Raw genomic sequence first — 27,879 nt, 5'->3', positions numbered from 1 at the left:
GCATTCAGACTTGATCTTGACAAGTTTGATGGGATGTGTTATTTCTTCTTTAAAGCTGCTGGAAATCCTCTCTTCCTTTCTCCAGCTTTCTGGATAAATGAACTGACCCAGAAGGTCCAAGACAGGGGTTTAGGAGTGTGAATGAGGAGCTTTAAAAATACCAACATCCAGGCCCCATCTTAGAGGTGCTGATTTGTGTGGTCTGGGAATGGGGCCTGGTCATTGGTGTTTTTAAAAGCTTCCCAGATGATTTTAATGTGTAACCAAGGCTGAGAACTGCTGGTCCTGGGCTTACTAATAAGTCTAACTCACCCAAAGCTCCTCGGCCATTTTGGGCAGGTTGGAGCTGGAGGGGAGAGGCGGCGGATGTGGGCTGAGCCCAGCTCCCTTGGCCTCTGCTGGCCCATACTGTGGAGGGAGCATGGACTTGCCCTTGGGTCAAATGCCAATCATCCTGGCTCCCTGGCAGGCAGTTTCTTGTGCTTCTGCTTCTGAATCGCATCTAGGGCCATTTTAATTTATTTTCACTTTTTCTAAACAGGCACTATATTTGCAGGGTTTGACAATTTTTTAAAAAGGAAATACAGTGAAAAGTTGGCCTTTTACCTGTGCCTCCACCCATCCCATTCCCCCATCCTCTGGTACCTCTCTTATTGGTTTCTGGCCTATCTGTCCAGAGTATCTTGTAGGTACAAGTAAATACAAATATATATTCTTAGATCTCCTACTTTTTTCCAGTTTCACTGAAATATAATTAACACATAACATTGTCTTAGTTTTAGGTGTACAACATGATGATTTGATACATGCATATTTTGCGGTAAAATTATCACTGCAATAAATCTAGTTAACATCATCACCTTATATAGTCACAGATTTGTTTTTTCCTTGTGATGAGAAACTTTGAGCTACTCTCTTAGCAGCTTTCAAATATACAATACAGTATTGCTGACTACGTCACCATGCTGTACATTACATCCTCAGGACTTATTTATCTTACAACTGGAAGCTTGTACCTTTTGATCCCCTTCATCCATTTCACCCACCCCCCATCCCCACCTGTGACAACCACCTGTCTGTTCTCTTGTGTCTACAAGTTCATTTTTTCAGATCCCACGTAGAAGTGAGATCACACAGTATTTGTCATCCACGTTGTCACAAAGGGTCTCCTATTTTTATACACAAAGTTTACATATTATATAAACTCTTATACTTTTTCTTTCTTTCTTCTTTATATACATGACTTGGATTTTTTTCCCATAGCAAAGTGTCCTAAGCCTCGTATTCTGTTTCGCACTGCACAGTGTTCCATTGCACGGATGCACCATTGCTCACGCACTCAGTCCTCTATTGCTGGACATGTGAGTTGCTGCCAGTCTTTTGCTATTACAATCAGTGCACGGCCTTCCTTTACCCATCATCACCATCTCTAAAACCCACAGAAACAGTGAACTGCTCTCCTAGTTCCTCCTTGTCCCAACACCAGTGTGTGTGCTCTCCCGGGTAACACACACACACACTTCCTTTCGATGCACATTTCCCACACTTTGGCCTGCATCAGCATCTCCTAGAGGGCTGGTTCAAACCTAGGTTCCTGGACCTCCCTTTGCCCCATAGCTTCTGATTTAGTAGGTCTGGGCTGATGTCTAAGAATTTGCATCTCTAATGAGTTCCCAGTTGCTGCTGCTACCGGTGGTCAGCAGACAGTACTTTGAGAACCACGGCCCTGATGCATTCATCCTCAACACGCAGTTTCCTTCGTTATAACTGGCTCCGTCCACCTTTAAAGTCCTTTGCTATCTGCTTTCCTGAAGAAATTCCTTATCCTTTGGGGTGGGGGGGAAATATGTCTGGGAGACAGAAAAACAGAGCTCTGCCCTCCACTGACCTGCCTGCTCTGTGCCTATGGGCATCTTATTTCCCTGAGACTCGGTTTTCTCGCCTGATTCAAGGTGAAGCTCTGTGACCTGACCAGGGGTGTGAGGGGCCAATGAGATCATGCGTGTGCATGTGCTTCTCAAACTCTAAGGTGGAACGCAAATGGGACGAGCCATTGTCGTTTCTGAGCCAACAAGGAAGATTCCTCCTAAAGGAAGGAAATCATTGTGCTGGCAGCAAAGGCAGCGGCCCAGGGGAAGAACTGGAACTAGTGAATCAGGACGGAGCTACACTGCTGGTGGATGGAATGGAGGAAGCTGGGGTCCCCATTGCCGCCCACCTCCTCTCTCTCTCCCACTGGAGCCGGGAGCCCCCTCCCTTCTCCTCCTTTTCAGCTCCCCCTTCCTCTTGTCCCACCCTCTGCTTGCTGCCCCTTGGCCAGGGGTTGGGGTGCTGCTGAAAAATCACCGCAGCTGAGGTGTGGGGAAGAGACCCCCTTAGGATGGTGTGTGTGCACCTCTGGCCAGTGTCTGCCTTACTTGAGGGCATCTTTGTGTGCTCCTGGTCTCTGTCTTTGAGGCTTACCATGAAAATTAAAAATAAAGGTGTTCTGGGGCTTCCCTGGTGGCGCAGTGGTTGAGAATCTGCCTGCCAATGCAGGGGACACGGGTTCGAGCCCTGGTCTGGGAAGATCCCACATGCCGCGGAGCAACTAGGCCCGTGAGCCACAACTACTGAGCCTGCGCGTCTGGAGCCTGTGCTCCGCAACAAGAGAGGCCGCGATAGTGAGAGGCCCGCGCACCGCGATGAAGAGTGGCCCCCGCTCGCCACAACTAGAGAAAGCCCTCGCACAGAAACGAAGACCCAACACAGCCAAAAAAAATTAATTAATTAATTAATTTAAAAATATATATATAAATATATTTAAAAAATAATAAAATAAAGATGTTCTAGAGAGTCTAGGTACTCAAATCAACAAAGCATCCCTCACCCTCCAGATTTGCTTCAAATCTAACCAGAATAAAATGTGAAAGAAAAAAAAAAACAACTATGAAGCTGCAATGCATTAATTTAGCTTTTTGATGAGCATTTTCGCAGGACCCATAGGAACAGGAATTGGAGGATTAATTACTCAGAAGGCCTGATTTGAAAAGGTCTGACCTAAACTATCTCCCCCGCTGAAACTGATGGCGTTCTTAACCTGGATCTACCGTGAAGCTGTCAGTACGGAGAGGAACATATTGCCAGGTGGACTGTATCTCTTGGGCATCCTTGCCGCCGGGCTTAGGGATGCAGCCAAATGGGCGCTGGCAGGAGATGAAACAGAGTATTTATTCCTCCTCTCTCTGCTTTGCTGCCAGGGACTAGCAATGTCTGTGTTGCTCTGTGATTACAGGTAATCGCAGTATCGTCGATAAGCCCCAATAACACAATTTACCCTTCAGGCCTATGGGTAGTCATGGCTTCCTCCTGTTCCTAGTGCTTGGGGGGCATCCACCTGCCCGGCTGCTTCCCTGAACCCTTCGCACAGCTCTGCGAGCAGTCCCTTTATTCAATTATTGGCTAAGCCCTTTTGAGTGCGGTGCTGTTTTCTGTCAGGACCGGACTGATGCCCAGGGACACATCAGGGCTGATGCATGGGGATTATGTCATCCGTGGCAAAGTGGAGCAGGGGCAGGTGTGCGGGAGCAGGTCCCAGGGGGCGGGGAAGGGCTAAGATTAGAGGCAGGGCGGCCTGTTGGGCTACGGGCAGATGGTCAGGAGGGGCAGGATGAGACCACAGGCCACCGAGGGCAGAGTCCTCTTCATCTTCAGCACTTTGCACAGTGCTGGGCCCCCGGGGGCTCCCAGCACATGGTCGTGAATGAAGGGAGGGATCAGCCCCTTGCACGGGCACCAGAAAAGAGAGCCAGGAGGGACCAAAAGAGGGGGTAGGAATGAAAATCAGGTTTGGCCCTGGTCTTACTGTGGCTTTGGGCCAGCCTGAAACAGAACTGGGCACTGACTAAAGGGAGGTTTGTCAAATTCTGAGATGTCACTGCCTTTGCCGTCATGAAGCTTAGATTCTAGCTTAGAAAAAACTGATAAATAGGATGCTTAAAGTCTTTTTTTTTTTTTGGCCTCACCACACTGCTTGCAGGATCTTAGTTCCCGGACCAGGGATTGAATCCCGGGCCACGGCAGTGAAAGTCCCAAGTCCTAACCGCTTCACCTCCAGGGAACTCCCTTAAAGTCTTTTTTTTAGTGTTGTTGTTTAATATTTTAAAATAACTTTTTTTTTCTGTTTACATGCCCATGTTAAAACTTTTTGAAAAATAGATTTAAGCCTAAAGGAGAGGCTGAAAACCACTAAGAAATAACCTGTGCCATCCTGAGTATATCCTTACACTCCTGAGAGAGACAGAAATACTGTAACTTGCTTCTAACTCAAGTTACAATACATCTTGAAATATTTTTCATGTCATCAGCATCTTTTTACCAGCCGAGGTATGATTATTAACCTTGAAATGAAGTGTGACACACATCAAATAATAGGAATAACTAACACTGCCTGGGCACTCTGCCAGTTATCATGCTCTGCCAGTTATCATACACAAGGAAACTAAGACACAGAGGGTTTGAATAACTTGTAAAAGTAAAGGAGCCAGGAGTCAAATCCAGAGGCTCTGGTTCCGAGGGTGAGAGGCAAGGTTGGCCACAGTGTCTCGATGGAAGACCCGGCTCCCATTGCCTGGAATTTGGGTTAGATGTGGAACATCCAAGCTTACCTTTCCCCTCACAGAGAAGCCAGCATGGACCTTGCAGAAAACTGGTGGCCACTCACTGATTAAACGAGTGCATTTATTGAATGAGTCCCTGGAAAGTTATGAAGAAGGAATTGACATGTCCTAAGTTATGATGATACAGGATGACATTTGAGACAGCTTTTTAGAATGAACAGCAGGTGTACGTTTTTTGAACATCTATTGATATCTTTATTCTATCCTCTTGGAGAGAAGGAAAAGTTCTGACCTATGGTTCTTCTTCTTGATGTTTCCTTGCTGTAGTTCCTCATCAGTTTGTATGTGGATGATGTTTTCTCAAAACACCTCCCAGGGGCTTCCCTGGTGGCGCAGTGGTTGAGAATCTGCCTGCCAATGCAGGGGACACGGGTTCGAGCCCTGGTCTGGGAAGATCCCACATGCCGTGGAGCAACTGGGCCCGTGAGCCACAATTACTGAGCCTGCGCGTCTGGAGCCTGTGCTCCGCAAGAAGAGAGGCCGCGATAGTGAGAGGCCCACACACCGCGATGAAGAGTGGCCTCCGCTTGCCACAACTGGAGAAAGCCCTCGCACAGAAACGAAGACCCAGCACAGTCATAAATAAATAAAAATTAAAAAAAAAAAAAAACACCTCCCAGAGGTTAGATAAAATAGGGATGGGAGACTGTGAGAAGCAAGGGATCTGCCGGAAGTCTCATTCAGCCAATAGTAGAGCACTTGATAAGTTATACTTCACTTTGCTGATTATTTCACCTGTGAGAAGGTAGAGAACTTAATTTTGACAAGGAAGCAAGAACTAGCTAATGAACCATATGACCCAGCAATTCCACCCCTGGGCATATACCCAAAAAAAACAAAAAAAAAATAATTCAGAAAGATACATGCACCCCGTTGTTCATAGCAGCATTATTTACAATTGCCAAGACATGGAAGCAACCTAAGTGTCTATCAACAGATGAATGGATAAAGAAGATGTGGTCTCTATATACAATAGAATATTACGCAGCCATAAAAAAAGAATGAAATGATGCCATTTGCAGTGACATGGATGGACTTGGAGGGCATTATACTTAGTAAAATAAGTCAGACAGAGAAAGAAAAATACTGTATATCACTTATATGTGGAATCTAAAAAATAAAACAAACTAGTAAATATAACAAAAAAGAAACAGACTCACAGATATAGAGAACAAATTAGTGGTTACCAGGGAGGAGAGGGAAGGGAGGAGGGGCAAGATAAGGGTAGGGGATTAAGATGTACAAACTACTACGTATAAAATAAATAAGCTACAAGGATATATTGTATAACACAGGGACTATAGCCAATATTTTATAATAACTATAAATTGGGTATAACCTTTAAAAATTGTGAACCACTATACTGTACACCTGTAACTTATTTAATATTGTACCTCAACTACACTTCAATTTTTAAAAATCCAGACACAAAAAAAAGAAGAAAGAACGAACTTGCTAATGAAATGTTCTTGCTTTCTTGGCATATGAATAGCCAAGGAGAGAAATCCTGAATGTGGTCCAAATCACCTGGATGTCATCCTCCTTCACACCCCCATCCAGGGCCATGGAGAGCAGTGGGGCCTGTGCAGCCCTAGCTGCACTGCTTGGAGGTGTATCTGTTCACAGGGCTGCCCTTCTGGACAGGCCAGCCTTGCCCGTCCCAGGCACTCAGCCAGTCCTGGCTGAACCTCCTCTTAACAATCTCTCTCCACATCCTGGACTCTCCATTCCCACTCCCTCTGCCCATCATCTCTCCCATGGGAGGCAGCAGACTTCCTTGCCTCTGGTCTCACCCTACTCTAATCCAACCATCACACCAACAGCATGGTACGGAAATCACAATCATGCCACTTCCCCTCTTAAAACCCTTCACCCTCAAAGTGAAATCTATAGAACTTAGGCATACAAGGCCCATAATAAGCCTCCTGCCCACCTCCCCAGCCTCAGCTCCCGCTCTGCCCCCCTCTTCTTGCAGCTGCCAATTATACCCCCATGCCTTTGCTCCTGCTGTCCTATCTATCTGGAAGGTCCTTTCCACTAGTCTTCGTACCCTTCCTTACCCAGACGATGCCTTGCACACACAGATCAATATCACCTCCTCCGGGAAGAATTCCTGGGCTTCCCTCCTTCCCACTGAAGTCAATACCTTCATTAGAATGTGCTCCATCCTGCACAGCGGGGGCTTTCTGATCATCCCACCCACTTCCCTGTGCACTCTATGTTGGAGAGACTCTATCTCATACATCTCTGTGGCCCCAGCTCCTAACGGTTTGCAGAGCTCAGACTTTACTAAGATATACACAAAATATGGAAGGAGAAACACAAACCCACAGGTGTATTCCAAAGAGATGAATGGGTCCATAAGCAATGTGCCAAGAAGACCAAGGTGTAAACGAGGCAAGGCTCAAAAAAGGTGCTAAAGACAAGCAGAATTCTTTAAAGTTGGATTCTGAACCAGGACAGTCAGTAGAAGGAAGTACTGCTTGGAGAAGCCGGAGCAATGTGAACAATTACGATAAGGCCGTAATTCTGCTAACAGAATCCAATTTTACTTTGATATTCTCCATCAGAGAGAATGGTCTTCAAATTGGGAAGGGAAGAGTGAAAAGAATTAGTTGCTGACCAGCGTGGTGAAAATGATACCCTGAGATAATCTCACTCAGTGTTTCTCAGCCTTGATCACACATTGGGTTCACCTGAGAGACTTAAAAACTCCCCAGCCACACCCCAGACCAAGGGTGGGACCCAGCCATCAGCAGCTTTCAGACCTCCTCAGCCAACATAGAGAACAACTGCTCTAGCTTTTTTAATGGAACTCAAGCCTACAGATCCAGATGAATTACAGCTCAAGAAACTTAAGGATCCTGCAGCAGAGAAAACCTGGAAAATAGGAGAGAAGCCAGAAAACTGGAGATGGAAGGACGTTTTCTTGAGATTCACAAAGAAGAAAAAAAGGGTATCGTGGAAACTGCTGAGGTTAAGCTCCAGGTTGATTCCTGGCCATGTTCTAGAACTTTGATTACAAAGACGACTTAGGAACATGATTGGGTCCCATCATGTCAACAGCATGTGAGTTCAGTGTGAGTTCAGACAGGACAAGACACCCTAAAGCGGTCTCCTTTCCCTGGGCAGGGCCTCCATGTTGGCAAACCAGGGAGCATCACTGGGTGGTGTGTAGGGTATGACTGTCCTCAAAGCAAAGACGAGCTCTGCGGGGCTCCTGGTGGATGAGGGTCTGCACTGGCGTTTCTGATCTGCGTCCACCACAGGACGGCATAAATGAGGCCCAGCATCTTTATGGGTTTTCGAGATTTACCGTCAAAGTTCTTTGACATGCATTGGCCCACACGATCCTTACAATAACCCTGAGGTGATAGACATAATTGACTCCACTCTACGGAAGGGGCAGACTTGAAGGTATCCAGCGACTTGCCCAAAGTCACGGTGTGAGAATGTGGCAGTGGCAGGTCCCAAAGCCAGGCACTCTTACAGTTTGAGCCTGACTTCCCACCATGGTCCCTCTGGCTTGGGAGCTTTGGTGATGGATTCTTGGGGTTGCCCGTAACTGTTCATGCCCAAGCCAAAACTTCGAAGGAAATCCTCAGGGACACACATCCAGGGCTCCATCTTACCTTATGGGAACAAAATTCGGGGCTACAATGGTAAGCAGGGTTAGGGGTTAGGGAATGGGCCACTGCGGGGCTTGTTTTATTTTGGTGGCCAGGAAACACACCCCTGAGAGGATAACAACCTAGCAGAGGCCTGAGGGAGGTGAGAGAACGACCTGCCAATTCTGGAAAAGAGTGGTCCAGGCAGAGGCACAGCAGGGACAAAGGCCATGAGACGGGACTTGCTCGGTGTGGCCAAGCTGGTTGGACAGCAGAAGGGAGAGGAGACCCACGCCAGACCAGCTGCGCTCCCTCTGCCGCTGAGCTAAGGTTGAACATGGGCTAGTGTCTTGGTTTTCCACCCAAGTGATGCTGCTGTGACGTTTGCACACCCTGCTCTTCTGCACAGGTCTTTGAGGCAGCGACTTGTCGCGGCAGGGAGGGCACTGGGCAGTTAGGGGGCTGGCACACTGCCGAGAGCCCCGGCTTTTCTGACTGATGAGAGAACACGGCACGTTCCTCCTCTCTCCAAGTCTGTTTCCTCTGCCATGAAATAAGGGATTGGGCCACAGGGCAGCTTTGAGACCTTTCAAGTCTATTCCAGAAGCATCATCCCTCAGACGTTAGCGGTACTTTACAGCTCTAGTCCTATTGGCAGATGGCGATGTGGAAAGGGTCAGTCCACTGTCAGAGCCCCACAAAGACAGTTTTGTGTTCCCCCGGACCCGCCAGCATGGGGTGTGTGTGTGCGCATTTAATTTTTATTTATTGTATTTATTTATGTTATCATAATGTTATTTACATTGCATTTCTTGAATTGCTATAGAGGCTGTGCATTCGTCCACATCATGAGTCAGTATTGTGTATTTTCCCTCAAGTATAAATAGTTTATTTCCTTTGATTCCTCACTAAGTGGATTTGAGGGTAACCAATAATCTCTTTTTCAAACCACTGCCTCTAAGAAGGTGTGAAAGGTAATTTTAGGTGTCAAGTTGGTTAGGCTATGGTACCAGTTTTTAGTTAAATGCCAGCCTAGATGTTGCTGTGAAGCTATTCTTAAGATGTGATTAACATTTAAATCAGTAGCCTTTAAATAAAGCAGACTACCCTTCATAATGTGGGTAGGTCTCATCTAATCAACTGAAGACCTTAGGAGAAAAGACTGAGGTCCTCTGAGGAAGAGGGAATCCTGCCTGCAGACTACCTTCAGATTAGAGCTGTAACATCAACTCCCTCTGGAATTTCCAGCCTGCCTGCCCCGTAAATTTCAGACTTGGTGGCCCACACAGTCATGTGAACCAATTCTTTAAATATATCCTCCTCCCCCTGTCTCTCCATATATATATATATATATATATATATATATATATATATATATATATACACACACACACACACACACATTACACTATATATATGTTACACAATACACATATGTGTGGGTAAGATAGATAGATAGATAGATAGATAGATAGATAGATAGATAGATAATGTATTACACATAACCTATTGGTTCTACTTCTCTGGAGAACCCTCACTAATCCAGAGTGTGAATATTTCTTGACACCTGAAGTCTGCATACCCGTGGGAGACCTGAGTCACCTGGACCCAGAAGGCTGTGTCTGGTGTGGGTGGGACCAGCCCAGCTTGGATGTGGCCTCTGTGTTATCTTGGGTTCCTCTGATCAAGCCTTCTTCTTGCCACCATGACAGACCCAGGTTCCCACCGACCTGATGGGTCCTCACCCTGCAGACCTGGCCTGCTATGGCCCTCCCAGGGACACAAGAGGGCGCAGCGGGAGCATGTTTGTCCACCTGCTTTTCAGGTAAAATCTCGACCTAGATCATCCCTTTTTCCTTGTACGTATGTCTGAACATAAATTCTCTATGCCTTTCCATTCGAAGACACTGTGTTACTTTTTTTTTTTAGTTTAAAGCTCTGAATTTTTCCCACCTATTCTCTTTATCAGAATTCTCAGGTTGTATTTTTCCCATACGTTATAGAACATTCTACTTTCTAACTTGTAGATCAATATCTGTCCCTAATACCAACACCACCTGCTTTATGAGCAATCTTTGTTTAGTGATCATATCCTATTCACAACGTACCTATATGGCTTTGAACATTTTAGACTCGCAATGAATGTCTTATGAGTGGAATTCCCATCACTAATTAAATACACCAGCCGTTAAACAAAACAAAACAAAGTGTATGTACATCAAGGAGCCTGCGATGCATTTGGGAATGAGAAGTTGCTGGCTGACTTCTCAGCCTAGTGACCTCCCGCCCTCTCACCCGAGGAATGGGGAGGAGACCAGGCCTAGAACAGGGGGTCACAGATCCCAATGTCACAGAAATCACAAGTTACAATCACTTGTTGGAAGTTAGATTTCTTTAACGAGACTGCTCGTGGTATTGGAAGGGCCACTGATTTGGCACCATTCAGACTTCAGTTTGAATCCCAGGGTGGCCACCAACTAGCTGTTAACCTTGGGTGGGTTACTTGATCTTTCTGTTTCCCAGTTTCCCATAAAATGGGGGAATAATACTAACCTTAGGGGATCGCTGTAAGGATTAAACAAGAAAATGTTAGCTAGAATCATGTGAAATGGCTGATATTCCACTGTTTTTGAAGTATCAAAACATTCTCATATTGTTCAACCCGACTTTCACATCCATGAATAGAACTTCCTGTTCTCATTTTATGGTGGTCAGAGGAGGGCACAGGAAGTAGAGAAACGGGATGCGGAACTCTGAGGGTACGCGGGGTGGCATGAGTTCCATACCTTTCTGGGCCTTTCTCGCCTCATCTTTAAATGGAGGGGATTTCTAAAGTCTTTGATATTCTGATGTTCTGTAAAAATTATTGGATTAAGGTCTGTCACCCCCGCTAAACTGTCAGCACGTCACGGGAAGGAGTGAGGTCCACTTTCCTCACCATTGTCTCCAGTGCCTGGGGCAGTGTGGTCAATACATATTTGTTGAATGAATGAATGACTGAAGGAATGAGTGAGTGAAGTACAGGAATAGCAAGGGTTAGGAGTCACTCATTTATTCATGCCCAACATTTCTTGAGCATCTACTATCTACCAGATATTGTACTTGAACCTGGGGAGACAAGAATAAATGTGCTGGTTGAGCCCTTGTTCTGAACTGAATTGTGCCCCTCCCCGATTCATAGAGTCCCCTAACCCTTCGTGTGACTATATTTGGAGATAGGGCCTTTAGGGAGGTACTTAAGGTTAAACGAGATCATGAGGGTGGGCCCCAGACCCAGTAGGACTGGTGTCCTCATAAGGAGAGGAAGAGACACCTGGAACCTCCCCCGCTACCCCACTCCCCATTGGTTAGCACAGAGGAAAGGCCACGTGAGAAGGTGGCATCTACAAGGCAGGAAGAGAATCCCTACCAGAAATCGAATTTGCCAGCATCTTGATCATGGCCTTCTAGCCTCCAGGACTATGAGAAAATGAATGTCTGTTGTTTAAGCCACCCAGGCTGTGGTGTTTTGTTATGGCTGCCTGAGCAGACAGCCCACAAGGGGCTCACAGTCTAGAAGCTGAGACAGATGAAGAAAAGCGATAATGCTGAATGATTAGTCCTCTGAGATAGGACCCATCAGGGGCCGTGGAATTTCGGAAGAAAGTTACCTGAGACTTGAGAGGCAGGGGTAGGGGAGGGCCCAGGAAGGCTCCTCAGAAAAGGTGGCATCTGTGCTAAATATTAGAGGAGGAAAGGACTTGAGCCAGAGGAAGTGGGAAGAGACGGGTGTCACGAGCATGGGAGCAGCCCAGCAGAGGCTCAGGAAGCCATCAGTATGAGGGGCAGCTCGTACCAGATGAGAGAGAAGCAGGAAGTGGAGACTCAAAGTTCCAGCAAACTCTCTGGAGGATGAAGGGATGAGACGAAGAGAGAACACTAGTAACTTAAGAGAAAATCACATTCCACGGTGTTTAGGGCAATCAGAGAGACGCTGTCCATAAGCCAGAGGCTTGCGCTTTGTCAGGACAGGATGTGAGAGCAGTGCCTCGTGCGTGATCACCGCCTCCCTCCTGGCCTCTGCCCTTCATCACCTGAACCCGCTCGTCTCCCCTCGCCTGGAAGCTCTTGCCTGTCTCTCCCTCTCACCTTCTCTAGTCTCAGTCTCCCAGCTCACAGCCAGGTTTCTTGTTAAGAGTGAACCACACTCGCTCCGTTTTCTCTTCTCAACACACCACCACCCGTCTCTTCTCGCTGAGGTTGTTAATGGCTCTTCGCACAGTATCTCTTGGCCCACTCACATCTTGGCCCTCTACCTAACTGATTTTGACTCTGGTGGGATCTGACCCTGTTGATCGCTCCCTCCTTCTGGAAACCCTTGACACAGCACTGGAACACTTCTCTGGTCTGTAAGCCTCTTGCGGGCAGAGCCTGCATCTGATTCAGTCATTGACGAGGCACCCATTGCCCAGGGCAGTGCCTGCCCTGTAACGAGCAACTGATAACTGTCCCAAAGATGCTCCCTTCGCCTCCTTGATACCTCTCTATTCCAGTGCTACATCTATTTCTCTGGTCTCTCATTTTCAGCTTCCTTCACCGAGTCCTCTTCCTCCATCCTCTCCTTAAATGTTGTTCGTCCCCAAGGCTCTGTCCTTTGTCCTGCTCTTATTTTATGCTACACACTGTCTTTGGGTCACCTCATCCACCACCACCTAGGAGGACTCTCTTTACAACTACATCTCCAGGCCCGAATTCCCTCCCGAGCTGCGGACCGGTAGGCCTTCCTGTCAACTGGACAACCATCTCCTGGTATCTTGCAGGCACGTCCAGGCCCACATGCTCGTACTGAACTCATCACCTTTTCCCCCAAACGTGCTTCTCTTCCTGCTCTCCCTTCCCTGGTACCGCCCTCTACCCAGTTATACCATCCAAATACCTGCTAGACTTTCACCCAGTCTAAATCTGGCAATTCTACCTCCTTAAAGCTCTCATCCATCTTCCCCATCCCTGTTCATTTCATCCTACTCACATTATCCTAGTTCCAGCTCTCACCATCTCTCATTTGGTCTAAAGCAGACACTCTGGGTGACTTTCTCTGTCCCCCCGTAGCACTTTTCCCATCCTCCTGCCATCCTGCCACCAGTGTCATCTCTCCAAAATGGAAATCAGCTGAAACTATTAGACCCTCTCTACCTTTAGAGTAAATTTGAATTCTTTAGCAAGACAAAGCAATATGATAATGGTACTTTGTTTCTGATGGGATCAGTTTACCCTCCTAGAGCTTGAGCCAGCATTTGTCCAGGGGCCTGTGGTATAGACAGGCTAGATCTTTTTTCTTTTTTTTTTTTCTGGCCACACAGTGTGGCCTGCAGGATCTTAGTTCCCCAACCAGAGATCAAACCCGTGCCCCCCTACATTGGGAGCACGGAGTCTTAACCACTGGACCGCCAGGGAAGTCCCTAGATCTTCATTCTTCCAGGGAGGAGGGAGAGACCATAAGTATTGATTCGTTCTAGAAACATTGCCCTGGCATTCTGATCTTTACCGAGAGTCAAGTAAGGCACAAAATGTTAAGGAGGCACTTCCTCTCAGGTCGTGCAAGGGCCTCCTTAAATTTTGCATCGTAGCCACCATACTTGCCTCACCCCCATTGTGTTCATGAGTTCACCTTGCTTCCTATGTTATTATTATGACCCATGAAATGAAGCCTGGATACAAATTACCAGCAGCTTATGAGTTTAGAGTCTGGCTGAAATTAAGCGAGCCTTTAAATGTTGAGGCTACATAAAAACAAAAACTTGGCTGGGTTCACCATTCTGGAAAGCAATTCTGCCAGTTATATTGGAGCTTTCAATGTTCTTCTGCCATTTGACCCAGTACACTTCCAGGAGTCTATCCTAATTAAATAATAGTGTATGTAGACAACTACCCTTATGTACAAAGATATTCATACAGAATATTTATAATAACAAAGAGGAAGCAATTAAATGTCCACAAATAGAGGAAGATGCTTAAATGGTGGTAATTATACACTATTATGCATTATAGTGTGGCCATTCAAATGATAATTCTATAGACTTCAAATAAGTAAATAAGCAGACAAAATCATTGTATTAAATACAATGAGGTTACAAAACTATACGCATAGAATAATCCCAGACTAGTAAATATTCAATATATGCTTAGAGAAAAAAAAGACTGGAAGAAAATACACAAAAATGTTAACAAGGTTACTTCTAGGTTTGGGGATTATTGGTGATTTCCGTGTGTTGAAAAAATTTTTGTTCCTATGCTTTTTAAAATAATGGTCATAAATGGCTTTCATAATTTAAAAAAAGTGAAAGTTCTTTTAAGTAATTTTTAAAAGAAAATCTATTTCAGTCTCTAGACTTCTCTTCCTCAATGGTATTTACTAATAGGTCGCCCCTCCAGCTCTGGCTTGTGAGGGAGGCTGAGAAGTTTTTGGCGACAACCCATAGGATTTGATGCTGTCGTTGTTTTTAATCCTCGAGAGCACATTTGGTTCAGATCATCTCTATGGCAGCACCGCTCCACTGATTCCACCGTTTGCCCAGCAGCTTCTGACTCTTGACTGTAACAGGACGTATGGCTTGTGCACAGCGGTCTCTGTCTGTGTCCAGGGCTCACCATGACCACTGGATATTTCAGCTCCTAGCTTTGTGATGTTGTTAAAACAGCTTGAAACAAGCGCTGTGAGCCAGAGCTGGCTGTTCCGGATCCCATGTGTGGAGGGCTCTCTCAAACACAGAGCTGGGCACTAAGGAACCAGACGTCCAGCCCAACCACTAGCCCCAAACTCAAGAAAGCTGGACTTCCTTCCATACTAATTGCTTTTTTATGACCTCTAATCATATTACATTCAGAGATGAAGAAAGCTGAAGCTCAATTTGGACTCAGGCTGATAAAGAACCAAGAATCAGTGCCCTTCCTGCCTCCATCTCTTCCTCAGTAAAAGAGAGAGAGTTGGATTAGGGGGATCTCCAAATGTCCTATTTTATTGATGCATATCGGACAAGCAGGTATGCAGGTATTCCATTACCAGCTCTGTCACAGAGCTGCCCAGGTGAGACCGATGCTGAAGGATCGGTCTGGCTCTCTCTAAGCTCCCTCCACAGGCTGGTATGGCCAGGGTGGCGTGTACCGTGTTGGTAACCAGCAGCGGCTGGTCCTTAGGCAGGTCCATCCCTGCATCCTCCCGATTTACTACTGGTGGGGACAACCTAATGATCCTCCTAGCCGTACAGCTTGAAGACAGCTGCTTTCTTCTCTTTTAAAAGATTTTAAAAGGAACTTACACATCTAGCAGAAATAATTAGAACTCACAGAATCATTCTCACTAATTAGAGGTCCCATGGGTTATTTGAGAATTCCCAGATTTGCTCCAACCTAGGATGCAAGCATCAAATAATTGCCCTTATTTTTTTTAATGTGCATATATTCTTTTATCCAGTATCTACTTTTACCCAGGACAATTCCTAAGAGATTGAAGAATATGCAATGATAGCACTGTATCAAATCTAGCATCATTTAAAAAGAAAACATAATTCTAACTTCCTAATAGGGGGAGTAGGCGGAAGCAGGAAAACAAAGGGAAAAGGAGTAAAAAGGCAAAAGCCATCCACGGGAAACACCATATATTGTAAACGATTCCACAACAAAACCAGAAGCTCGCTTTACATACCCTTTTCCCCTAAATCCTCGATCAGGAGAAGTCCACTCACCTGCCTTTCTTCGACATCTCCTGTACGTCTCTTTTTCTCCAGTGCACTCTGCTTTCAGTAGCCAATGCCCATGGCCACCACAAAAGGAAAAGGCCAACTTTCATGTTCTGGAGAGCCAACATGCGTTTCCAAATCCAAACAGTTCTCTCAAGAAACAGCAAAAAAGGAAAAGGATGTTCTTTTTCTCTCTTAACACATTATTGTTCTGTTCATTATTAGAAAGATGTTTACTCATGCAAAAAAAAAAAAAAAAAAAATCAACCCACAGTCTGTAATCTGGAGGGCAGGAGAAAAAGCAATTTCCACTAAACCTATAAATCCTCCTACGTCAGATGTCAGGGATTTTCTGAACTGAGGTTGAAGTCCTGTGTCCCTGTCGGACAATTATTTTGGCTGGTCTAAATGAGTTCATCGTCAGACATGGTGAATACGTTCGTAAAAGGTCTGTATTTTCTGTTCCAACAGAATAGAAGGAAGTAAAAACAAACCAAAGCAATTTCCAAAACAAGAAATGCCTGAGGTGTTGCACTGCTTCTTATGCCCCGAAAATGAGCTCCTCCCTGGGTCTATTTTAAGCTTTTCGCCATTATTATTTGCTTTAGCTGAGGGCTGGATTTGGATGGTTCCCCACCCTCACTCCTTCCTGTGGTTGAATCTGTGGAAACTCAGGGCTCTGTACCTGTGCCGTTATCTATCTGGCTGAGGTTGGGAGGGCTAGGGGCAAGGAGGCTTTTTTTTTGGTCTTTGTTTTTTGCACAGTAAGAGTGAAATTCTCTTGTCAGTTGTACTATTCATACTATGACCCTCATCAGACTTTTCACGTTTGGAAAATACCCGTAATAAATTAACAATAGCGATTAAGTCTGAGTTATCTATTGTTAAAAACAAGACAAGAGGCCCAAAATGGAATTGCTTACCCTAAGCTCCACATCACCAAAAGGAGACAACTTCATTAGTTTTAGCTCTCCCAGAAATGGAATCTTAAACCAGTCAATGAGGTGTCACTTGATAAGCGCTAGTTAGCTAATCTGCCTGGTTGACCCCTGCTGTCCCCCAAAGGAAAGTAATCTTGCAATAACCAACCTGCTTTTTGACCTAGTGTTCCCACTCCCTTCTGCCTGTAACAGTCTTTTATTTTGTACAACTCCTCGGAGCTCCTTTCTATCTGCTAGACTGAATGCTGCCTGATTCATGAATTGAATAAAGTCAATAAGAGCTTCAAAATTTACTTATTTGAATTTTGTTTTTTTAACACTGTAGATAGTTTTTCTTTTCCTTTGATGCTTGATCAAAGACTCTGCTATAATCTACAGGTCAGAGTTTGTGTCTTCAACCAGGAAGGACAGTCACAGAGCCTCGTGGAAAAGGACAGCAACTTTCAGAGCATATTGGTAGATGGAGTCAGGATTTCTAGGATTCTTTATAGTTGAAAAGCAAAAAGTTTTCATCAAACTGCTAAACCAAGATCTAACAGAACAAGAATTCATTACACAGAATGGAACGAATTGATGGGGGAAATGTTATTGAAGTTATTTAGAATATTGTTGATTTGTTTTAATGTTCTATTTCCTGGATATGTAAGGAAGCCCTTTCTTCTTCTTCTTATGCTATCTGTAATTCACAATAATTTTGTAAATTGTGCTGTTGTAAACCAAAATGAGACACTTAAAAATGATATATGAGTCTCACTGACACAATTCCCCTCCTCTAAATTCAGAAAGTCTTACACAATTTCCTTACTTCCCATGGCAATATAGTGGCACAGGTTCAGTAACAATGTCTTCCCGGGGAGCTCCCTGGTGGCCTAGTGTTTAGAATTACGGGCTTTCACTGCTGTTCCCTGGGTTCAGTCCCTGGTCAGGAAACTGAGATCCTGCAAGCCCACAGCACGGCCAAAAAAAAAAAAGTATATATATATATATATATATACACATATGCAAACACACACACACACACACACACACACACACACACGTGTGTATCTTCCCTTCACAGATATAGAGAACAATCGAGAGGTTACCGGTGGTGGGGAGAGGGGCAAAATGGGGACGACTGGGAGATACAAACTATTGGGTATAAGATAGGCTCAAGGATGTATTGTATAACATGGGGAATATAGCCGATATTTTGTAATAACTGTAAATGGAATATAACCTTTAAAATTGTATTAAAATTTTTAAATTCAAAATTAAAAAACAAAAAAACATTTTTTAAAAAAAAGACTATGTCTTCCTTTTTACCAGAATATAATTGGAAGAATCAATTATACAATCAAGGCCTTGCCTGGAATGGTGTAGTTGAGAATGATGTTCCGTTAACTAGGGGTGACAAGCCATTTTAAAGAACAAAGTTTGGCTGTACTTATGAAGCCAATGGCTACAAAGTCCTCCCAGGAAAACTAGCCTGGGACTAGTTTATAGGATCCAGCATCACAGGTAGCAAGGAAGGTCACTTCCAGGCAGGCCTTTGGGGTAGTTTTTGAAACCTCAGGAAAAGAGAAATTCACCCAAATGTATAGGTACTGCAGGTACCTACCTTAAACCAGCCAGAAGAACCTAGAAGTGTTTAAGAATTAAATTGGCATGAGACAGATTAATGGGAAAAAATCAAACAAAAGTTTAATAACATGTATACATGGGAGAGACCCAGGAAAACTGAGTTACTCACCAAAATGACTTAAACCCTCACCTTAAATACCATCTTCAGCTAAAGATGAAAGAGGATGTTGCAGGGAGCTCATTTGGGACCTCAAAGGGGAGGAAGGCAATTCACTTGGAGATGAAAAAGCAAATGTTGGTAAACAAATGTTTGCTGGGTCCTATAGAGACAATGGGACACAGAGAGGAATTTTAACAAACAGATTTTGCTAGGACCCTTCCTGTCCATACACCTAATTCATACTACAGTGATCTATGGTGATGGCTCCCTTCCCGGAACAGGTCCTCTACCTTCATTCTTTTAGGCAGTTAGGGGGAAGGTCAAGAGTTCTTCCTAAGTCCTTCAGGACTTGATAGTTTTCAGCTCAAAATAATCCACATGCCAAAGAGAGACATTTTGAGGTGGCAAGTTTTGCTCCCCTATAATAGCAAATAAAAGTTGCTTTTAAAAGTTCAATCTAAGATTCCTTATAATTTCCAGGCCGAAGTTAATTTGGAATCATTCAATACTCTATGACTCTAGATTTTTGCAAAGCAGGCTGAAGGAGGCCTCTTTGGTGAATTAACACTCTTGACGCACGTAGTTCAGTAATCAAGAATAATCTTGTTGATCAAGAATAATCTTTCTTTGAAATTATGTATGATCACAGGGGAAGGAAGACTGTCAGGAAAAGCTGTCAAACTTTGAAATGGGCAAAAGAGATTACTGGGGGTCCTTTCAATAGAAGGCTAAGCCTTCTCCAGTGGACCCTCCAGGGATTTTCTGATCCTCTAGGGATGTGGTTTGGATTATCTTTGTTTTTGTTTTGTTTTGTTTTGATGTGGAGAGTGGTAAATATGTTCTTTTTTTGTATTTTTTCATTTTTTCTTTATTTTTTATATTGGAGTATATTTGATTTACAATGTTGTGTTAGTTTCAGGTGTACAGCAAAGTGACTTACGTATACATATACATATATCTATTCTTTTTCATATTCTTTTCCCATATAAGTTATTACAGGGTATTGAGTAAGAGTTCCCTGTGCTATACAGTAGGTCCTTGTTGATTATCTATTTTATGTGTAGTAGTGTGTATATGTTAATCCCAAACTCCTAATTTATCCCTCCCCACCTTGCCTTTCCACTTTGGTAACCATAAGTTTGTTTTCTAAGTCTGTTAGTCTAATTTCTGTTTTGCAAATAAGTTCATTTACCATTTTTTTAGATTCCACATATAAGTGATATCATACGATATTTGTCTTTCTCTGTCTGGCTTCACGTAGAATTCTCTAGCTCCATCCATGTTGCTGCAAATGGCATTATTTCATTCTTTTTTTATGGCTGAGTGATATTCCATTGTATATATGTACCACATCTTCTTTATCCATTCGTCTGTCGATGGGCATTTAGGTTGCTTCCATGTCTTGGCTATTGTAAATAGTGCTGCAATGAACATTGGGGTGCATGTATATTTTCAAAGTATGGTTTTCTCCAGATATATCCCCAGGAGTGGGATTACTAGATCATATAGTAGCCCTATTTTTAGTCTTTTAAGGAACCTCCATACTGTTCTCCATAGTGGCTGTACCAATTTACATTCCCACCAACAGTGTAGGAGGGTTGATTGTCTTTGACCAGGCTATTTTACAACTCTGTGAAAGGTAGATATTAACATGTAGAAAACTGATAGTAATGCATATCTTTCCTGTCCATAGCTATGCAAATTATTCCTTTTGTCCACTAGAAAATATAAATCTCTGTAAATCAAGTCCTCATTTGAACCAGTTATAACATCCTACTGGTCCCCTCACTAATTAATGAGTTAAACAAAATCTTTGACACATGTTCATTTTATAGTTATATGAGTCATGATTAAATCCTCTTATATAAATCAGCCTAAAGCACTTTAAATAAACACATGTTGGAAACAGTTCAACATACAGAAATAAAGGCAGAATATGTGATGTCTCCAGAGGTCAATATAAGCTAAGCATGATTAGATACTTAACTGATAGTGACTTGCTGATCTGAAGAACCAAAGTAGCAAAGAGGGAACATTCTGGAGTTGAGTACATTAAAAACCTCAGGCCACGAAGGCATTGAGGGAGATGGCTTTAGATGACTTTTTTATTTTTTTTTGGCCGCACTGTGTGGCCTGCAGGATCTTAGTTCCCCAACCAGGGATCAAACCCACGCCCCCTGCAGTGGAAGCTCGGAGTCTTAACCACTGGACCGCCAGGCAAGTCCCTAAATGGCTTTTTGATACTCAGATTAGAAAATGTCTTTCTTTCTTATTTGGAGGCCCCTGGACTAGCTCCAGGGGCCAGGAGCCTGGACATAACCAAAGAGCAAATCCGGATGGCCTCACACATGCATTTCTTAACCTTTTCTCTGTAGCTTAGCAGAGAGCTGGCTCAGTAGGTCTGAGTTAGCTCTGTGGGAGAACAGGCTGATACCAGCTGCTGAGCCTTCCCAGCAAGGCCACTTCTTCCTCTACCAGGAAGTTCCCATGGCAGAGCCGGAGGGCAGGGGCCCTGTCTCGGAGCCATTTGGCCCTGGCCAACCATGCCCACCCCCACTCAGGGGGATCATGAGAGCTCAGAAAGCCGTGTGCACTTTGCTACTTCCCTGCTTGTAAGTACTCCTAATAAAAAAATTTTTTTTCCCATTAACACCACACGACTCTGCTGCAGAGTATCTGTGCCCTCTCTGCAGGACATGGACATGGGAGGAGTTGTCAAGAGGACATGGGCCTGAGAGAACCAGCTGGGGCCAAGCCCCAGATTCAGGAAGGCAGAGGAGTTAGGAAGCAGGATCAAGCCTTACTGGGGATCCAGACTGACTTACCCAAGTATTGGATTTCCAGACCAGTTTTAAAAACCACTGTGTTTTTTTGTTTGTTTCTTTCTTTCTTTGGTTGGTTTTGTTTTACCAAACCCTCCTTTCCCTTTACTCAGTATACCAGTCTCCTCTTTTTCCCACTTCCCTTTTTATTCCTCAATCATCATGCCCTTCCCTACATCAGCGTAAGGCAGCCAGGGTAGCTCCTTCCGCGGGGAAAGGACCAGGCAGCAGTTGGGGCTCGCTTACTTTCTCATTGCCTCTTCTAGGCTCTGCAAGTGTCCCCCTGGCTCCCGCCCTCAGAATCAGCCAACACTCCACACCATAGGCACTCACTGACTGAGAGGGTCAGCTTCAGACACCATGCTCCCGACTGCTTCCGGACGATGACCCCAGGCCCACATCAACTGTTTTCAAGTTGCTCCCTCTAGAACATTCTCTAGCTACATGCCCACCAATAATTCTCTGGCTCTGAGTTCAGGGCCTAAATGTGGTTTCCCAGCATGGATTGGACTGGACCTTGCCAGGTAAGGAATTAGGCATAAGTGAAAGAACAAAGGAAAGGAATCTGTTGAAACAATGACCAGAAGCGTCCCTGATACAACAGTGTATTACTCACTGTATTGCCTAGCCTACAAATTAAGCTGCTGCTGTAATCAAGACATTTAAAGATCAACAAATAAGATAGAAAAGTAAAAGTTCAGAGGCAAATAGTCCAGGCTGATGGAGATATCTGCTCCATATGATGGTCTTTCTGTCTTGTTGCTTCTTCTTAGTGTGTGGTCCTTAGATGCATGGTTAAAATTGAGTTGCCACTAAGATTGTGGCCCAGGCCACCGGGAGAGGCAAAGAGAAGAAATGAAAGGCAAGCAATTTCGCGAGTGACACAAGAGCTGTACTCATCACTTTATTCACATTCCATTGGCAAGAACTTGGCCACGTAGCCACTCCTAGCTGTGAGGAGTCTGAGAAATGCAGTCTCTAGCTGAGTCACCTTCTGTCTAGCTAAAAACTCCATCGCTATGGGAAAAAAGGAGAATAAACTGGGGGGAACACTCAGCAGTCTGCCAAACTCTCCAATTTTGCTTTCCATCTTAGGAATCAGGTAGCAGTGACTTGAATCGCAACTTCTATTCCTATAAACCCCTTTTGCTGGGGTTTACTGGGCCCCTTTCCTCTTTGGCCCACTTTATATGTAGAGCTAAACATTCCAGATCAGTCAGAGCATCCAGACTAAAGAGAGAGGGGACAAAATGTCAGTCAAACCATTAATCTGAGGCATGTTGAGAAGGCTGTGGTATTTATGGCGAGCATCCACCCCCGTTCTGCATCGCTATTTTAATTCAGGTCAGAGTCCTTGATCCCTAGGTCTTTTAAAGCCCATCTGTAATGTGCACTCTCTTTGTCATTTCCCTGTGGCCCCTTCCCTGTTGACAAATCCCACTAAAAGCACTTAGATTATTTAATTCAAGTTATTTAATATAGCAATGACAATAGGCTATCTGGAGACTACCCACCATCTATACTGAAATTTGCATGATTGATGGGAAGTCTAAATTAACAAGAAGCTTCTAGTTACCTAGAGTTGACTTTTTTTAACAGTGTAAATCTTGTGATCTGAACATACCTTGTTGATATTCCTGACTAAGATTTTAATCATCAGTGAGGCATATCTGTTTTGCTCATCACTTAGAACATTAGCTGGTAAACAGTAGGTGCTCAATAAATATTTAGTAAATGAATAAATGAACCTATTAAATGCCCAATGCTTTTATTTCCTAAGGAAGATAATGTATAAATTTGTTTACATTTTTGTCTAAGTTTAATTTCAAAATATTCTAAAATATTATAAACAATTTCAGATCCTCATGTATTAATATATCCTGGGAAAATTTTTAACAACAATGTTTGAAACAAAAATTATTTATGACTAGTATTGATTTAATTTTTTAAACACCATACCATAATTGCCCCAATTTTCTCACCTTGTAAGTTCATTCACATCCAAACCATCCTGTTTAGCTCTTCTCCTCCATAAAAAACCTCTCCTGATCACAGTAGCTCATTCTAAGCCCTTTTCGCTGTGTACTGATAACACTTATTCTATACCTCTTAACTTTAGCATTTAATTTTCTGCTGCCTAAAATATTTGGCTACTTATTTCCCATATACTGTATGAGTTTTCTTTCTCTAAGGACATCTTTTAATCACAGCACAAGACTTTGTATACTGTTGGCTGAAAAATTACATTCCTCTTTGATTCTTTTTCTTTTATTTTTTTGGCTGTTCTGCACAGCTTGCAGGGGGATCTTAGTCCCCCAACCAGGGATTGAACCCGGGCCATGGCAGTGAAAGCACCAAGTCCTAAACACTGGACCGCCAGGGAACTCCCCTCCTTTTTGAGTCTTTATTTCTCATAATTATGGCCAAATAATAACTGTTTCATGAATGCTTAGACCATTTATCTGGTGATTCTCTGAACAATCCCTCAAACACTTGGCCAAAATCCTTGGAATGTTGGGCCCCCTGGTCTCTTTCCTGTGAGGCAACCATTACTTCCTGCTTTGGCAAGCTCTTTCCACCAGGAGCCCCAAGAGGCTTTTAAAATGTGGTTTTTGGTTTAAATTCATTAGAAGTTATGAATATAAACTAGCAATGAAAAAATCAGTAAGAAAAAACACATGTATAATCCCCCAACCTTGAAAAAGAGAACAGGGGCTTCCCTGGTGGTGCAGTGGTTAAGAATCCACCTGCCAATGCAGGAGACATGGGTTCGAGCCGTGGTCCGGGAGGATCCCACATGCCGCGGAGCAACTAAGCCCGCGCTCCACAACTACTGAGCCCGTGAGCCACAATTACTGAAGCCCGCGCACCTAGAGCCCGTGCTCTGCAACGAGAAGCCACCACAATGCGAAGCCCGTGCACCGCAATGAAGAGTAGCCCCCGCTCTCCGCAACTAGAGGAAGCCCGCACACAGCAACGAAGACCCAACACAGCCAAAAATAAATAAAATAAATTTATAAAAAAAAGAAAAAGAGAACAAAGTAAGACAGCACTAAAGATTTCTGTTTTTTAAAACTACCATAGTTTGCTATGTTAGATAACTTGAATTTTTCCCTCCATCAGGCTAGAACTACAAATGAGAAGAGCACTTCTGAAGTACACAGTATTTTCAGCACAGTCATGGACATATTGAGTGACTTTGTACATGTTTTGACTTACTGTACTGCAATCTCTCACTTAGAGGTAACCCCTCTAAGTTATAGATCCATCTAGGACTAGGAATAAATAACAAGTATCTCTAAAGCACTGGGTTAATGAAAAGGATAATATCACAGAAATAATACGCAACAACATCCTCAGCAAGTGACCCACGGAAAACCAATAGATAGTTTAAGATTAAAAAATAGTCCAAAGTAGTTGCTCTCAACCACTATTTCAGCCCACCCAGTGGGTGATCTTGGGAAAAGTGAAGGGAGCTCATTAATCCATATACGTACAGTATCTGCAAAAAATAAACGCTTGACCAAAGCAGGTTTAAACAGAAATATATTATCTCACAAAACAAGAAGTCTAGGTGACAGGGTTGTTGGATTTACTGGTGTCACCAAAACCCTGGGTTATTTCCTTCCCTCCTTCTTTTTCCTCTGGCCATCTTACCCACCCTTACAATATGGCTGCCAATAGCAACAAGTTTCCTCATTCATATCCAGTGGGAGAGAAAGAGGGAAAACTTTTTCCCAGATCATAAAAGATAAACCCTACACTTCAGTCTGACTGGGTCAAGTAAAGCCCTAAGTCCATCCCTGGACCAGTTACATTTACCAGGTTAAAACATGCTCTGATTGGCTTAGACTAATCAGGACCCTCTTCTGGACTGGAAATGGGACAGATGCTTGAACAACCCCCAGGTTCTGATTCAGGAAGAAAGAAAACAGGGTGAATGCTGGCTCTGCCACCAATGGTGCCCACAGGTGTGAAGCATCCGGAGACTGAACACATTATGTGCCTTTGTTGCTGTTTCCAAATGCCCTAGTGGCTCCTGTGATTTAAAAAATGCAGACCCATTCTGGAAGTGTTTGGGAAGTGCAGCTGAATGCACAATGGCCTTTAGCCATGTCTTTTCTCTACAAAGAGGTATTAAAATTATGACTATAATCATCTGATTGGAAAGGAAAGAAGGAAGGCAGGCTCTGTGTGTTGTTAACCTTTGAATTACATTGCAGTTCCTGTGGGAGAGTCACTGCAGCCCTGTCGCCCTCTACTGGAATCATAGCAAAATTGTTGAACTTTTTATTTGTTTCCAAGTCTGTTTTTAACCGAAACGCATAGGCTTCTAGGTTCAAGTCTAACTTCGCAAAAAGTTGCCTAGTTTCTTGTTGATGGACTTTGATATGCTTGTCATGGCTCCAGGGGAATCATTGTGGAGAAAAGAGGAAATACTGTGAGATCAATCCAGGCCTAAAACCACAGAAACCATGAGGAACCCCTTAGGGGGTCTGCTGGGATGGAAGAGGGGATGTAAATGTGGGGTTCCCTCAGCAGCATTACGTGGTCTGAGGGCTGAATGTAAAACACAAGGATTTTTTTTGTTGTCTCCAAAGCAACCCAACTACTGAATAATTGTAGTTTGCAATTGAATGGTCCTTTGGCATTTACGAAACATTTTTACATGATTCATTTGGTCCCAAGAATGAGCTCTGGAAGCAGGCATAGCAGGTTACTACCTCCACTTCATCAGTGAGGAACCTGAGGCCCCAAGACATTAAGTTATTTTCCCCAGGACACGTGGTTAATAAATAGGAAAATTTGTGCTTTCAGTCCCAGGGCCTGTGCTTTTCCATTGACTCTATACACTCTTCTCCCTTCCTGGCTGCTCTGTAAAGTGATTTTATTATCTTACTTAACATGTTTCCCAAGGCATTTTGATGGCAACTCAGATCTTTTTAAATTTCATTTATTTATTTATTTTTTATACAGCAGGTTCTTATTAGTTACCTATTTTATACGTATTAGTGTATAGATGTCAATCCCAATCTCCCAATTCATCCCACCACCATCACCACCACACCCCTCACCCTGCTTTCCCCCTTTGGTGTCCATACGTTTGTTCTCCACATCTGTGTCTCTATTTCTGCCTTGCAAACTGGTTCATCTGTACCATTTTTCTAGATTCCACATATATGTGTTAATATACGATATTTGTTTTCCCCTTTCTGACTTACTTCACTCTGTATGACAGTCTCTAGGTCCATCCATGTCTCTACAAATGACCCAATTTGATTCCTTTTTATGGCTGAGCAATATTCCATTGTATATATGTACCACATCTTCTTTATCCGTTCGCCTGTTGATGGGCATTTAGGTTGCTTCCATGACCTGGCTATTGTAAACAGAGCTGCAATGAACATTGGGGTGCATGTGTCTTTTTGAATTATAGTTGTTTTCTCTGGGTGTATGTCCAGTAGTGGGATTGCTGGGTCATATGGCAATTCTATTTTTAGTTTTTTAAGGACCCTCCATAGTGTTCTCCATAGTGGCTGTATCAATTTACTTTCCCACCAACAGTGCAAGAGGGTTCCCACAACTCAGATCTTTTATTTAATTAGCTCCAGATTATTTCCTGCTAATTAGAGGAACTGATTCATTTGAATGAAATAGAGGGTTTTGGCGATGGTAAGAATAAACTCTTTGAATGAAAAGTCACATTTGGAACTATTCAACTCTTGAAGAAAAGAATGTAATTTAATTGTATGACAAAATAAACATGAGGCTTAAACTGAACTCATGGGTAAATGTACAGCAGAAAAGGACAGTTGGGCAATTTAATATATGACTATTCTAGGGGTGTAAAAAATTTCCCTTCTTCCAGTCTAGGTTCTTTGGCTGGTCTAATAAGTAAATTGACATAAGACAGATTAACAAGAGAAAACCAAATTTAATTTTGACAGGAGTCCCACAAAAATTTGAGACCTAAAGGTAAGTTGGGCAACTGAGGCTTATATGTCATCCTGAGTCAAGGATTGGGGTAGGGGCCCGGGGTCTTCAAAGGGGAGGAGGGTAACTCACAAGAAGATAAGAAGAACAGGTGTTTGATGATTAGATGTTCACCCTGCCATGAAGATAGGTCATTCAGATAAAACGTTATCTCTGGTAGTATCTCTCTTTCAGGACCAGGCCCGTTATCTAAATTCTTTTAGGCAGTTAAGGGAAAGGTAAAAGTTTTCCCTGAGTCTGCTGGGTCTTGACTGCCTTCAGCTCAAAATAATCTGCGTGTCAAAGTGGCCTATTTGGGGGTGACCTATTCTGCTCCCCCTCACTATTTAACTTTTTTCAGCATGTCACTATCTTCTTTTTTTCCATTTTTTTTTTTCGGTCATGCAGCATGTGGGATCTTAGTTCCCTGACCAGGGGT

General features: G+C 43.7%; 1 protein-coding gene across 1 annotated transcript in view; it reads right to left on the bottom strand.

Moving 5' to 3' along the window:
- The window catches only part of GABRR1 (gamma-aminobutyric acid type A receptor subunit rho1), a 31,901-nt gene extending 15,792 nt beyond the window's left edge, over nt 1–16,109 (bottom strand). The window contains exon 1 of the mRNA XM_061207121.1: nt 15,988–16,109. Within this exon, the coding sequence (XP_061063104.1) occupies nt 15,988–16,109 (122 nt within the window). The remainder of the gene's footprint in view (nt 1–15,987) is intronic.
- Between the last annotated feature and the right edge of the window lie 11,770 nt (nt 16,110–27,879).

Source organism: Eubalaena glacialis, chromosome 12, assembly GCF_028564815.1.
Source record: "Eubalaena glacialis isolate mEubGla1 chromosome 12, mEubGla1.1.hap2.+ XY, whole genome shotgun sequence".
NCBI lineage: Eukaryota > Metazoa > Chordata > Mammalia > Artiodactyla > Balaenidae > Eubalaena > Eubalaena glacialis.
This window is presented reverse-complemented; position numbering and strand designations above follow the sequence as displayed.